The 15,551-nt window shown below is 36.0% G+C and overlaps 2 protein-coding genes across 4 annotated transcripts; one reads left to right on the top strand and one right to left on the bottom strand.

Annotated features, from left to right (window-relative positions):
- Positions 1-5,169: 5,169 nt before the first annotated feature.
- On the bottom strand, positions 5,170-7,891 carry LOC138905116 (uncharacterized). Its single transcript, XM_070193619.1, has 5 exons — positions 7,888-7,891; positions 6,330-6,370; positions 6,069-6,240; positions 5,890-5,957; positions 5,170-5,760 (listed from the first exon to the last, which is right to left on the bottom strand). Exons 1-5 carry the CDS (start codon positions 7,889-7,891, stop codon positions 5,170-5,172), a joined length of 876 nt encoding a protein of 291 aa, XP_070049720.1.
- Positions 7,892-8,161: 270 nt separating this feature from the next.
- Positions 8,162-14,489, top strand: LOC104098060 (protein TRANSPORT INHIBITOR RESPONSE 1-like). 3 transcript variants are annotated; one of them, XM_009604714.4, is made up of 5 exons: positions 8,162-8,289; positions 8,809-9,551; positions 11,464-11,956; positions 12,960-13,733; positions 13,818-14,489. In XM_009604714.4, exons 2-4 carry the CDS (start codon positions 9,043-9,045, stop codon positions 13,710-13,712), a joined length of 1,755 nt encoding a protein of 584 aa, XP_009603009.1. In that variant the 5' UTR covers positions 8,162-8,289; positions 8,809-9,042; the 3' UTR covers positions 13,713-13,733; positions 13,818-14,489. The 3 variants fall into 3 exon arrangements, with proteins under 3 accessions (XP_009603009.1, XP_009603011.1, XP_009603010.1); XM_009604716.4 differs by having other exon boundaries at positions 8,199-8,289; positions 8,990-9,551; XM_009604715.4 differs by lacking the exon at positions 8,162-8,289 and adding an exon at positions 8,382-8,640.
- Positions 14,490-15,551: the final 1,062 nt, after the last annotated feature.

Here is a 15,551-nt window from a genome sequence, read left to right on the forward strand (position 1 = left end):
AAGGAAAACTATAGGGTAAGCACATAACAATAACAATTTTTGTCAATTCTTCCCGATCTTTTTTTGGATCATAATATAAAATATCTCCGGTAACAGTGTTAATGTTAAAATTGATTTGACCTGGTACTAAGGTCAGCCTGACTAGGTACACTTGTCCCCTCGGCCAAAGCTTTCATACGAAAATATCTAACTTCATCTTGAGGGTGTAGCAATATGTGTCTAGTCAAACTTTCCCCCCCCCCCGACCTCCAACATGTTTAAAAGCTAACTCTTTGCCACAAATTTTACACTTAGCCCTATTTTTTTCTCTTAGTTGAGTATAAAATGGTCAAACAACAAATGTTTCTGTCCATTTAGAAGGTTGTCAAGAAAAAGTAAGGGCAACAACATGAGGGTTAGACGAGGCATCATTTGGATTATTATTAGTTGGGTTAACTTTAGGAGCAGGACTAGTGGGTGTATCGTCTTGCGGTTGCGTTTCATCAAAATTTATTTCTTCATCATCATTTTCATCAATAATTAGATTGCCATAAAGAGCATTCATATATTCATGGTTTAATTGTTCACCGGGTGCAATATTATGGCAAAATTGACTCTCGGTAAATTATAATAAACTATCATCGCTATCAAGAGTAGTAGGTGTAGGACGGGTAACATGTTTGGGTCGGGGAGGCGGAGGAAGTGGAGGAGGAACAGATTGGCCACTAGATTCACCACTCTTAGATTTTTCCTTATTTTTACTAAATATTTTTTAAGGAATAAGCCATTTTAATTAATCAAGCAATACAAAGTAAATAAAACAAACAAAACTATAATATTAAAACTTAAGAGTTTGAACGAGTTTACCGAATTGACAAACAACTTGTTAAAAATTAATTATCGTTGAAGATTTGAAGACTTGATGACTTCAATTCACCAACTTCACAATTTTTCACAAATTATAACAATAAAGTAAGCAATTATAAAAGAAAATTAGAGAGAGATTGAGAGAGATTGATGATTGTGTGAGAAAAATAAAAGAATGGGGGGTATATATAGTTGAAAATAGGAAAAAAGTATAATTATAAAAAGTTAGGGGGGTTAAATGACTATTTTGTAAATAGCCAACGGCTATTTTGGCAGAGGAAACGGGCAGATTTTTTTTAAAATTTAAATTATGGCCGTTGGGACCGTTTAGGTCCGCTAGGACCGGTCCGGTCCCGGTCGCAAATGGTCTGGTCTCGCGGGCCTCAAAAATAAGGACCGACCCGCTTGCTAGGCCCACCTCCCCCCGGTCTTAAACGATTCAGCCCGTTTAGGCCCACTACCCACATGGACTGCGGTCCTGGGCCGGTCCCGGTCGTGGACCAGCCCACTTGCTAGCCTTATTTAGTACTCGTTTGTCCATGTAAATGTTTGTTCTTATTTTGAAATTAATCTTCAAACTATTACTTGGTTCTAAATTACATTGAATTTTTGAAAATGTTTTTGAAGATGAGCTTCAAATTTGAAAAGGTGGCACTTTTTCAAGTAAAAAGCTATTATTTCCCCTCATAAAATTGTAATATTTTTTAAAGTGAAATACATATCTAAGCATAATTTTAAATTTCAAATATCTTTTTTTAACTTAACTCCAAGCATAAAAATAAACTACAATTGTTGTTTCATGGTTGTAAAGGGTGAAGCAGAAGAACGTGATGGATTAAGGGTACAACTGTCTATGATGGCTATATCTATTCAAAATCGATTAATTAAGATGACAAGTTTACTAATACGTACTTGATTTTGTTTATGTTTTTTATCTTCTTACGTTGAAATTCTTGTTTTAATTATTAAGTAATATTTTGAAAGAAAATTATAGAGATTCGAGATCATTAGCTGTTTTCCTCAGCTGAATACATGCCTCATTAAACTCTCTTAATTAGTGTATGATTTATTCTTTGTTACATCCTCGACTCGTGCGGCTTAAGGAGGGAATCACGTGATTCCCTCACGTGCGCTCATCCTCGGCCAGCCCAAACTATGTCGGCAAACCCAGCTGTTAGTTTTAATTAATTCTGCACCAACTTTAATTTTATTTAATTTGATACAATTATTCTTTTAAATCGAAGTTAAGTGAAGCTTGAATATATTAAGAACACTTAATTTTGTAATTCTTAAATGGAGAACTGCGGGAATATGTATAATTCATAGGATACTACAATTGATGAAGTACATGTTTATAAAAAACAAAATGGATTGCTATGTGTTCTTATTTTAATTTTTACCTGTTAAAATAAAAGTAAATTTTTTTTAACTAACCAAAACTTTTATTAACGAGCGGAAAGAGCTGCTACATTTGGGAAAGGGGGCATTCACCTAACCCTTTTGTATCCTTTGTGAGCTTGGTGCACATGCTCTGTTGCTAGTTATTACAAAGAAAATACATAGACTATTATCTAGCAGCACACCTTAAGGTGGTTCAAAATGTATCTCTGAAGTTTTCCTTTGTCTAATTCGGAAGGTCGTCATTTCCCATCTATCCAGCTGGTGCAACCCATTGATTTGTCTCGGCAATCCAGTAATGGCCTGCTTGTGGAGATGGCTTATTGGTGCTAGTTTGTCTGCGACTTTATTCGCTTCTCTGTAGCAATGTTTTACTGCTGCTCCTTTTTCACTTACAATCTGCTTGATTTTATCCACAATTTGCAGCAGCCTCCATGGTGTGCTTGATTCTTCATTGACCGTAGAAACTAACACCTTTGAATCCGCTTCCACTATTATTTTATCCAATCCTCTCGATATAGAATGTTGTAGTCCCAAGAGCCTGGCATGCCCTTCTGCCCAATTGCTCGTCCCTTGACCTAAGTATACTGAGTACACCATGACAAGTGTTCCATTGCAGTCTCTAATTACTCCACCAGCTCCACAAGCCCTTTCCACACAACTTCCATCATTGTTAAGCTTGTAGTAAAAAGGAGGAGGTCTAGACCACTTCACCCCTTTGTATATTCTATGAGTAATAGGTTGGTCAACAATTCTTTGGAGCTTTTCCCATGTTGTTTCCATCTGTAACTGCCCGAATTTCTGTTAAACCAAACATGAGAGATTGAAAGAGATCATAGCCATAGATCTTGGAATAGAAAAGAGCTCAGAGCCGTACTTGCTGGCACACCTTGACCTCCACAATTTCCACAAAATTATTTGCGGCAATAACTTGGCTATAAAAGAAGCTACTATATTCAAAACTCTGAGGTTCCACCAGGAGTGAAGTAGTTATAACAAGTGAGTATCCCTGCAAGAAATACCAAATGGAGCACAAAAATTAGGCCATATTGTTTTTGCAAAAGTTCCTGAGCAGAATAAATGTTCGGTCGTTTCAGGTGTTGGTGATCTGCAATAGTAACATCTTGTCACCAAAGAAATACCCATCCCGGATACTCTCTCACCCGTAGATAGTCTATCATGAATTGCTCTCCATGTGAGAAAGGCCATTTTAAAAGGGACTGACTTATGCCAAATCCTAGTATCCGTAGTAGAAGGTCCCCTTCTCTGTCTAAATATGTTCCATGTTGATGATGTCGTGAAGGTTCCTCTCCTATCTGGTACCCATATTGGTTTGTCCGGCTTGTCAGGACATAGGGCCAAATCCATATTTTGCACGATATTCTTTAAGGATTCTGGCCATGTCAATCCAGTGTTGTTCTCATTCCATTCAACATTTACGAAGACGTCTCTCAATTTTATGTCTTTGGGTCTCGCTTTATCTCCCAGATACTTGCAAAGTGGTCCTAGTTAAGTCCAATTATCAGACCAGAACGATACTTCACCATTTCCCACTAACCATATCATGTGCTCCTATACTTTATGTTTGATCTTACACATCTGTTTTCAACTATGTGATGTCACCGTGCTAGGTTTTTTTTGCTACAGGGTGGTACCTACTACAGTATTTGGCTAGCATAAAATCCCTCCATAGAGAGTTGCCCGTTTTTAGATTCCACCATATCTTGGATGAGAGGGCTTTACATATATCTTGTAAGCTCCTGAAATTCGCACCCCCTTCGCATATGGATAACATAAGTTAGATCATAAAGCCCAGTGGTGTCTAACTATGCCATTTGTAGAACTCCAGAAATATTTTGCCAGCAGTTTCTCTATTTGAACAAGAACACCCTAAGGAGGTTGTAAGGCTGAAATCAGGTGCACAGGGAGGGCAAGAAGAATATGTCTGATCAAAGTAGCTTTACCCCCTGGAGACAATAACCTAGAGTGCTAGCCTCTTATCATGCTAGTTACTTTAGTGATCATCTCTGAGTAATATGCAATCCGTTGCCTTCCAACAAACAAAGGGAAACCTAAGTATTTGATTGGAAAGTTTTGTTGTTGCATTTCCATCCATCGCGCAATCCTGTTGCCCACACTGTCTGAAGTACCAGTTGTCATTAAGAAACAACTCTTGGTCTTGTTTACTAACTGACCAGATGCAGCTTGATAGGCCGCCATGGTATTCATCACTAGCTTGATTGTTCTCTTCCTTCTACTACAAAAAGAATAAGATCATCTGCAAATGCAAGGTGATTTATTTGAGGCCCCCTTTTAGACATAGAGAAACCAGTGAAATCTCTATTGTTGTGTAGGTTATTCAGCATAATAGACAGGAATTCAGCACATATAACAAATAATGAAGGTGAGATGGGATTTTCCTATCGTAGCCCATTCTCTGATTTGAAAAAACTGTGTCGCTAACCATTTACAATAATAGAGTACCAGCTACATGAGATATGCCTTCGAATCAAATCTACCCATTTCTCTGAGAAGCCTAACTTCTTCATCACATGATAAAAATACGACCAGGATACTCTATCATATGGCTTGGCCATATCTAATTTCATGACTACATTACTCTATTTCTTTGAATTTGGGAATTCATTTATGATCTCCTTGGCTAGCATTATGTTCTCTGAAATCAGTCTCCTTTTGATAAAGCCTGACTGGTTTCCTAAGATGATCTTGGGCAATATTTGAGCCAACCTAGCATTCAATACCTTGGATATTATCTTACTTGACATATTGCATAAACTGATTGGTCTGAGCTCTGACAATTTCTGTGGGAACTCTACCTTTGGCATCATGACCAGACAAGTGTGAGAGAAGAATCTAGGAATGGTGGCACCTTCGAAGAAGGCCAAAACTATATTGTGTACATCATCAACAATAATAGTCCAACATTTTTGAAAAAAATAGAGCATTTAACCCATCTGGACCTAGGGCACTAGTCAGATCAATTGAAAAAATACTTTCTCTGATTTCCTCCAAGGTGGGCAAGGCAGTTAACATCTCATTTTCTTCATCTGTCACTCTTGGATTGATACACTCTAATGCAGAGAAGTCATTTGAACCAGCACCATGGTTAAAAATTTCCTGGAAATGGTTTATAGCAGCTTGTGCAATTTCACTCTCCCCTTCTTTCCATTGTCCATTTTCATCTTGTATCTTTTGTATTGATAATCTTCTCCTTCTTCCTTTTATGACACTATGAAAGTATGCGGTGTTTTTATATCCTTCCTCAAGCCATTGCGCTTTTGTTTCCTGTCTCAATACCTCATCTTGTATTTTCAGAACCTGCACATATTTAGCCTTTGCTTCATTCAATTCAGACCTATGCGCAGATGTAGTATCAACAATATGTAATTCTTCCAAGTCTTTTATCTTCTTTTCAAACCTTTTTGGTTCTTCATATATATTACCAAATGCTTCTCTCGACCAAGAACTCAATCTTTTATTGACCCTCTTTAATTTCTGATGTAAAATTCATAGAGTATTACCATGTATACGTTCCCGCCACTCCTCTTGAACTACGGAAAGAAACTCTTCATGTTTAGTCCAGAAGTCTAGAAATTTAAAATATTTTGGATAGGTAGTGGCTACTTTTCTCATGTTGAGTAGCAGAGGTGCATGATCCGAACAAACTCTAGCTAGATGTTCCACTGAAGTTTCTGAGAATTCATCAGACCATTCCATATTAAACATCAACCTATCTAGCCTCTTCCATATAGTATTAGGGGGTCCTCTATTGTCGCTCTATGTGTACATAGAACCATAAAAACCTGCATCTTGAAGCCCACAATTATCAGTACAAGATAGAAAATCAACACTTTTTTCTAATCTATAATGTGTGTCATCTTTCTTCTCTGTACAACCAGTGATCACATTGAAGTCACCAACCACTCCCCAGGCACCTTGAATTCTGCTTGCTATACCTCTCAACTCTTCCCATAACTGCAGTCGTAAGTGAACTTGCACTTTGCATACACTACTGTCAAATACAATGGCGTAGAACTCATGTGTTGACTAATCTGGCATGTTACCTGTTGTTCAGTATCTTCCACAATATTCACTACGTGATCGTCTGTCCAAAAAAGCCATATTTTGTTGTTGCAGTTAAAAAAACTATGTTGGACCCCAAGTTGTACTTGATTTAATAGAATCACCTAAAAAAATTCTATTTACTTTAAGAAAAACAAAGAACTCCTACAATCTTCGTTTCCACCATTTGCCTAATTTTGTGTTTTTTTTGAGCGTTTTCCGCAAATACCAAATATGAAAAAATTACAATAAATTATTTGTTAACAATTTCATTTTCATCTAATTATCTTGTGATTTCACTCAATTATTTTGTTACCTGTTTCATCCAATTATTTTGGAAGGTTAGGCTTAGTTTTCACCTTAATTTGGAAAACTTTTGAACTAGATCAATATAATTTTATTTAATTACGTGAATCCTTCTTTTAGGTTAGGGATTTATGTGGATGATTGCATTCTTGGCTATAAAATTAGTTATTATACATAAAGCTACTTTTTAAAATAGATTTCCTTCTTAATTCTAACCCGGAACAACGATTCACTTATTTTTTCCCTATATATTCAAGCCTTGATGGATAGAGTTTTTTGGTACCTATTATTGGTGAGAACTAGCAAGTATCCCGCAGAATAAATCAAGGTGCGCACAAGATGGTCTGGACACCACAATTTTTGAAAAGAAAATTCCATTTATTAATGTATATACGTAGGAAATAGAGCATTTTCGGTGTCAAATATTTGGAGAAAGAGAGTGTCTGCAGGCGTTTGGATAATATTTGAATGAAGTTAAAGTAAAAACTTAGTAGTATTTAGACATTGTTGACATGAGTTTTACTTAACAAAGATTAAAAAACTGGTAATTAAAAACCACTGTTACTCAATTTTATTTGAAATACCATAAAAAGAAGTAGTAGCATGCATGACGTGGAACAAGGGAAAGAAAGTATATATTAATAAATAAATACAAATAATACCTAAACTCCAATATGAAAGCCAAAATGTGTAGTGTGATTTGCCAATCTTTGCTGACAAAAGCTAGGACCGCCACTTTTTCACTTCGTCTAATACCCTTGTGCTAATCTCATTATTTTTTTCTCATCTATGCACTTTTAATTATCTCTTTTCAAAGTAAGAAAAATCTTTTTTACTTTTCACCTCTTATTCACATTTTTTCCCTTATCTTTCCTCTCAAAATTGATAATTTGAACTTTGAACAACAACATATATGTTTATTTCTAGTCTAATTTTAGAAAGGACGGAACAAACTTACATAGAATTTATTTATCGGTAAAATCTTTTACGTCTCTTAATTTTGTTTTACTTACATAGTTGTGTAAAAATATTTATGAACTTCTATTAATTTTCCATTCACATTGACCCTCCTCTCACCCTTAACAACGAGCTGACCAACTACTACAATTATTCAAGTACACTTTTTTTTACATAAACTTTTTTCTCTTACAAATTTCTTAGAAAAACTTTCGCCAAAACTTATTCAAAATTGTTGATAAGTATAATAAGGAAATACCACATATCGTAATTGAGGGGTGAAAGGTACAAAATTACCCATTTACCGTTACTGCGCACCATAAAAATGGCTCTTGTCTAATATGCGCCGTGAAAGATGTACGCACCAACGTGATTATGTACACGTGTCAGGTAATCATAAGCTCACACCACTGTCCCCACGCTGGAGAGGGTTGGGTTTGGCTCGCCTGCCATGTCTGTCAGCTTCACATATGGTAGACTTTCTTATTATTATAACCTTTATGTGTACAGTACTTTGATAAATTAAAAAATGAATTTAATCTTGTAATTTAATAATTTATTTATGCAATAAAGTTTTCTTTTTCTTTTGGGGGAATAATTTGGTTTGCTATATAATATATAAGTGGTTGGGTTGAGAGTTTCTTTGGCTCTTCTGGTTCACCAAAGTGTCCACATTTTTACACCACACTCAAGACTGAGGTATGCAATAAAAAAAGCCTACACCTTTTTCAATTCTTGTTCAATCCCAATTTATTTTCTCAAGAACCCACCTTTTCCTGATTTTTCTTGTAATTGGACTGTAGTTTTAGTGGTGGAGTTTTTTTTTTCTTTTTAATTTGATCTAGGTATGGTTTTAAGCTGATTTTTATGTGTCATTCTCTATCTGCTTTTTTTCAGAAGTGTTTCAGAAAGTTCTGCTATTTCTGAGCCTCTTTCCCCTCTCTTCAAGAAATACTCTTTAGACCAATATATCTTTTATTTGTTTTCTTGAAAGCTCTACCAAAGTGGACTAGAACTGATTGCAGATGATGTATCCTTGTTGAAATTCAGGTGCCTCAAGATGGGTTTAGTTTCTAGTATTTACTATTATGTTTCAATTTTTTGTTACAAATCTTGGAAAATTAGTGTTATTCTTTGTAATTTGCAGTTGATAATTTGTCTATATCTCAAAAATGGTATAAAGATTTAAACTTTGTAATTGCTATTATTTAAATGCAGTTTCCTTGGGGAGAGCAAGGTGTTTGAATCTACAAGGAGCTGAAAACGCTTTAAAGATTTAAACTTTGCCATTATTTTATTGGGATGCAGTTTTCTTGAGGAGATTTAGCTGTTTGAATCTACAAGGGGCTGAAAATGGTGTAAAGATTTAAACTTTGCGATTGTTTTTATTTAAATGCAGTTTTTTATTTCTTGAGGAGATTTAAGCTGTTTTGAATCTACAAGGAGCTGAAAATGAATCCCAGCTTGAAAAAATCGAGGGAATCGGTAGATTCATTGAATGAGTCAACAGCGTCACCATTCCCAGATGAGGTGTTGGAGAAGGTGCTGTCACTTGTGCGGTCTCACAAGGACAGAAACTCAGCTTCATTGGTTTGCAAAGATTGGTACAATGCAGAGCGTTGGACAAGGACTAAGTTGTTTATTGGGAATTGCTATTCGGTCTCTCCTGATATTGTAGCAAGAAGATTTCCCAAGATTAAGAGCGTTACCCTTAAAGGGAAGCCAAGATTTTCTGACTTTAATTTGGTCCCAGAGAATTGGGGTGCTGATATTCAGGCTTGGCTTGATGTTTTTTCCAAAGTTTACCCCTTTCTTGAGGAGTTGAGGTTGAAGAGGATGACTGTTAGTGATGAGAGTTTGGAGTTTTTGGCTAAATCCTTTCATGGATTTAAGACTCTCTCTTTGTTGAGTTGTGATGGGTTTAGCACTGATGGGATCAAATCCATTGCTACTCACTGCAAGTAAGTCTATCTTGTTAACATTGATTGTTCTGACTGGTTATCCTTAACTATTTCAAGTAGCAAATTCTTTTAGTTCATATTTTTCTGATTGGTAGATACTCTAATATACCAGTTATGTTTCAGGTATGGGTGTTGATTTGATGAAAACCTTCTGTTTCTTTCTTCAAATAGTTTCTTTTTTGTTTGGCTGTAACTGGGTATTTCTAGCTTTGATCTTTTAGGATCTTAGTTTTAGTCTGGTGGATTTAGAATTCATTCAAGGCACATAGAGAAAAGGAAACAATACTGTTTACGTGGTGGTCCAAGCTAATTATTGTAATAATGGAGGACAAAACAGTAGACCCATGTGTCTGGATGTGGAAAGGTTAAGAAACTTTCATTTTCATTTGAAGTGGCCATGTGGGTGAAGAAACAAAGTGACATGTTCTTGGTTCGGGACACGTTACACGCCTGTTATGTTGTTATCACCACCCTGCCTTCCCTCACATTTAAAAAGAAAGAAGAAAAAAAAGATAGACAAAGTATAAGTGGACCTCTTCATTTTTATGTTACTTTCTTGATGTGACATTGACCTGTTAATGAGCATTAACTGAGAATTCCTTGATGCCATTGTTAGGCACAAATAACTCTTCTTATTTGTCAAGAAAGAGTATCTCTTTTAACTTAGACTTCGTACTGTACATTTGATCTCTTTACCTTTTATAGGCGATTAGACTTGTGGAGCTTGAACTAGTATATGCTGTCAAATTGTTGCCCTAGATTTATAGCAATGCTGGGTTATTTTGGTTCACGAGACTGTCATGTTGATTTTTTTCTTAGCAAATAAGGAAGGTATTGACTATGCTCATGGATGGCCCGTGTCATTAGTATTCTGACTTGTAAGTATTTCCAAGTTTATACCTTCACAAAGTTCCAGATTGTTTACCAAGATTCCATTTGAGCAGCACTTATGATTTCGATATCGTATAGTTTGAAACCTAGAAGCTGGCATCTTTGCGATTTTACGTTATTAGAATCTGAACCAAAAAAGAAACTGAGAATATGGATCTTTGGATGTTATGATAAGCAATTAATGAAGGCATTGGCTACTGCACATGGATGGCCTGTGTGATTAGGATTCTGATTTTAAGTTTAAACCATAATAATGTTCCAGAAGCAAATTTTCATAATGAGCTGCCCTAAGTATTGCGGTATCATATAGTTTCAAACATAGAAGTTGGCATCTTTGCGACTTTACATAATGAGAATCTGAACCAAAGAGAATCTAAGAATGTGGAATCTTTGGATGCTACCATAAACAATTAGAATTCTCACTTTGTAAGTATTTCCATGTTTATACCATCACAAATTCTAATTGCTTACCAAAATTTCATCTTGAGTTGCATTTAATGATTCCGAATCATAGAAGTTGACAACTTTACAATTTTACATTATGAGAATCTGAACCAAAAAGAATCTGAGAATGTGAGATCTTTGGATGTTATGATCCTCAATTGTTCCAAGGGGATATAGTTTGAAGGATGGCTCTAAATATCACATCCCATACTTCTATATGCTGCAGAAGCAGGACTTGTGTGTTCACTTTCTGGTTTGTGGCTTTGATACATAACAAATGTCTTCATGTATTATCAAAATGATACATACAATTACAATGTGGTTTTATGTAGATGATAACAAGAGCTCGTTTGAGTGATTTCATAGTTCTTCTTTCTCCAGACTCCACCTAAGCTGGTGATACCCCTAATAAACCATCAAGGTTTAGAAAATGCAAAACACGGTTTTCTCCATAGGCAACAAAAAGTCAGCTTGTTTTGTGGCCCGCTCTTAATTTAATGCTTATCAGCAGTCTAAATGGATGAATCCCAGTTGTCTTAATTGCCTTACCAATCTAAATGTTGGTTTCCCTTTGCAGGAGGTTGACAGAGCTGGACATTCAGGAGAATGGCATGGATGATATTGCTGGTAGTTGGCTAAGTTGTTTCCCGGATGACTTTGCGTCACTGGAGGTGTTAAACTTTGCCAGTCTGAACAGTGAGATCAGTTTCGATGCCCTAGAGAGACTTGTCAGTAGGTGCAAATCACTGAGGGTTCTGAAGGTGAATAAGAACATTAACTTGGATCAATTGCAACGCCTGCTTGTCCGGGCTCCTCAGTTGATGGAGCTCGGTACAGGATCCTTTCATCAAGAACTCACGAGTCGGCAGTACGCACAAGTTGAAAGTGCATTCAGCAACTGCAAACATCTGCACACTCTCTCGGGTTTATGGGAAGCGACTTCTCTATATTTACCAGTTCTTTATGCAGCCTGTGCTAGTCTGACTTTCCTCAACTTGAGCTATGCAACCATTGGGAGTGGTGAATTATCGAAGCTTCTTGCTCATTGCCCAAATTTAAGACGCCTTTGGGTAAGGATCTAGCTGCAACTCTAATATCTTTGTGACTAATCCTTTCATGATGAGGTTTTAGGTATTAGCATCCTAACATTTGACATTTTGTGGAGGAATGACACAGAGATCTTTTATTTTTCCCACCTATGTTTTCTCTGAAGAACAACCTCACCACTAGAGAGCATTGGACGTGTTCATGAGAATTGATATTTCCTTCATGTACTTCTTGTATCTTCTTGATGCCTTTTATTGACATCGCTTACTTTATCAAAAAATAATTGACATCAAGATCTTCCTTACTAGTTTCGAGAAGTTTGTCTGACATCATCCTCAATTCTTTGCCAAGAAAAAGTTGGGATTGAACTACTCTTTATTATTATAGTTATTTACTGGTGCATGTACATTCCTGTTTGAATGAAGGTTAGCTTGACCCTCACATGATGGACTGATCAGGATTATCTACATGCTTTTAAGAGGAATATTACCTGTTTATCGCCTTAGTAATAGGAGGAGGAGTTACCAAATTCATTCGTCATGGTGTCTCTTGAATTCTTAATCTGTATGGTGAACGCAAAAATTTTCAGCTGATATACCACTGGTGCCGTAAGAGGCGCAGTTGTTGTTCTGATGATCAACTGTTGTATTCTTCAGGATAAAGGGTAAAATTGAAAAGGTAGAGGAAAATAAGGAGTTTCCAACTGTAGTCGTTAACAAGATACTTTCATTCCAGCACTAAGTAAAATTTAATATACTTTCATTCCAGCACTAAGTAAAATTTAAAAGCAAATAAATTTCATGACTTTATTTTCTTCATTGTCACTGAAAATGACCACTAATATGTCTTAGAAAGTTTAAACTGCTCTGTGGTTGTTTTCTCTGGGGGGGAAAATCTTCAAAGGATCCCACTGTTTGTCCTCTGGTGGAATCGCTGTTTCACAGCCACTCCCTCTAATCACCTTCTTATCCTGGTAGTTCCATTTTTCTATTTTCAAGGTCTTCATGCTTAATCTTTCTGTTATAGGTCCTTGACACTGTCGAAGATAAGGGATTAGAGGCTGTTGGAACCAGCTGCCCCTTGCTCGAAGAACTGCGAGTCTTTCCTGCTGACCCTTTTGACCAGGATATAGTCCATGGGGTGACGGAGTCGGGCTTTGTGGCTGTGTCTGCCGGTTGTCCTAAGCTTCAATATGTTCTCTATTTTTGCCGGCAAATGACTAATGCTGCTGTTGCAACGATAGTGCGTAACTGCCCTGATTTCACCCATTTTCGTCTCTGCATAATGAATCCTGGCCAACCAGATTACCTGACAAATGAACCCATGGATGAGGCTTTTGGTGCAGTGGTCAAGACTTGTACAAAGCTCCAGAGGCTTTCCGTTTCTGGGCTGTTAACTGACCAGACCTTTGAGTATATCGGTAAGTATGCCAAAAACCTTGAGACACTTTCAGTGGCTTTTGCTGGGAGCAGTGACTGGGGTATGCAGTGCGTGCTTGACGGCTGTTCTAAGCTGAGGAAGCTGGAGATAAGGGATTGTCCATTTGGAAATGCAGCACTTCTTTCTGGACTGGACAAGTATGAATCCATGCGGTGTCTTTGGATGTCAGCTTGCAATGTCACCATGAATGGTTGTCGGTTACTTGCAAAAGAGATGCCTAGATTGAATGTCGAAGTAATCAAAGATGAGGACAGCGATGACTACGCTGATAAGGTGTATGTCTATCGTTCTGTAGCAGGGCCACGAAGGGATGCTCCACCTTTTGTTAAAACTCTTTAGTACAAAGAAACTGGAACTTTGGTAAGCTCCCTCCCCTCTCCCCGCCATAGAAGAAATTAATACATTGATATGCTGATAACACAAAGTTTTATTTATATCTGTCAGGTGTTGCTCTGAGACACCCTTCTATTCCAGCTGGCTTTATCTGCTGCATGATGTTCTTAAAGGTGGAAGAGAGAAATTAAGTGGACAATGGGGCTGAATATGCTACACTTTCTATGTTTTACTTGTTGGAGAAGCGTGAAAATTTTCAAGGAAGATCAACAAAAGGGATGTTTGTGCTCTTGTTGGCCTTTATGCATTATTATGATGAGAAAGAAACCATGCTAATCTCTTACAGTTGGTGAGATCTTTGCAAATAATCATCACTCTATTGGTATTGCCAGCTGCCAATGGCAATACATGGAGCAGGGACGGGAATAAGTGGAACGAATGACCACATGAGGGAGTTAAAGTTGAATCTGCCTGAGAAAACCTTCAGCAGAATGTCCTGCAGTTTTTCTGGCTCTTTCAAAGTGGAAGCATGAGAAAACTTAGATATTGAGCGTGAAACTCGCTCAAGCTGATGTATGCTGGTTTGATTAGTCGCGGAGTTTCTTATAATAAACAGCATAATCATAAAGAAAGAAAAATGAGAGTCACAGATTTTTATCATGTAATTTGAATGATGATCATTAGGTCTCACAGACTTTAGTCTCTTTTTTTTCTTGCACCAGACTGAAGTCATTTGGCCAAAGTTGAAAATGCAAAAGAAGAAGAAACCATGGTATTCTTTTACATGTGATTGCTGCCTTGTGCTTGCTTCGTCAGAATGTAGTTAGTTTAAATTAAAACATTAATCACTTCCATTTGCTTCATTCCTTGCGTTTTTAACACAGCTTTATGCCTTTATCCATTGATTTCTTCCTTTGATGTTCTCTGTTTTTTATGCTTTCTTGTTGTATAGAGTTTTAATGAAATTCATCAATAGATTTCAAACGTTTTACTATAGAGTTTTAACTTAGCAATTTTCTTTCATGTTGCAGAATTAATGTTCGAATTAAAATTGTCAATCAATAAATTTTGAAGGTGTTTGATTCTCCACCATTGACAATCATTAAAAAGTTTCGATGCTTTGAGTTCAAATTTGGGTTTTCAAAAATTATTATTTGTTTGGATTGAGTGTTGTTGTAAACAATTGAAAATATTCTTTGGAGTTTATATCTCAATTTTGAGGGTATTTGGTGAAGATTATACTTGATTTTGGCCGAATTTTAGATTGAAAATCGAAAAAAGAAGAACACTTGACATACAATATACTTACAAAATTGTATTAAAGTTGTATGTAAATTGTATTTAAGTTGTATTATGTTGTAGTTATATATTATTTTATTTGAATGTTGTATAAAGTTGAAAAATAATTGTATAATGCATGAATCGTTGTAAGAAATTTATATTTAAGTTATAAATACTATCTTTTTACGTAAAGTTGTTGATATGTATCAAAATTATATTAAGAGACAGAAGTTTTGATTAGAATTTTATAGAGGAAGAAGAACACACCACATATAAAATATATACAAATCAGATACAAAATACATACAAAAGACATATTGTATAAAATTTGTATGAAATATGTATTTAAGTTGTATGATGTTGTAGATGTATTTAACTGGGTAAAAATAATGTATGAAAGTTGTAAATATGTTGTATACTATATAATTAGTTGTATAAAATTTATTTTTAGTTTATATATTGTTATAGATGTATCAAATTTGTACGAAATTTATTTTTTAATTTGTAGATGTATCAAATTTGTACCAAATTTAATTCTTTCTAACCGAAAAAATTAAATTTACG

The sequence above is a fragment of the Nicotiana tomentosiformis genome, chromosome 2, assembly GCF_000390325.3.
Source record: "Nicotiana tomentosiformis chromosome 2, ASM39032v3, whole genome shotgun sequence".
In the NCBI taxonomy this organism is placed as follows: domain Eukaryota; kingdom Viridiplantae; phylum Streptophyta; class Magnoliopsida; order Solanales; family Solanaceae; genus Nicotiana; species Nicotiana tomentosiformis.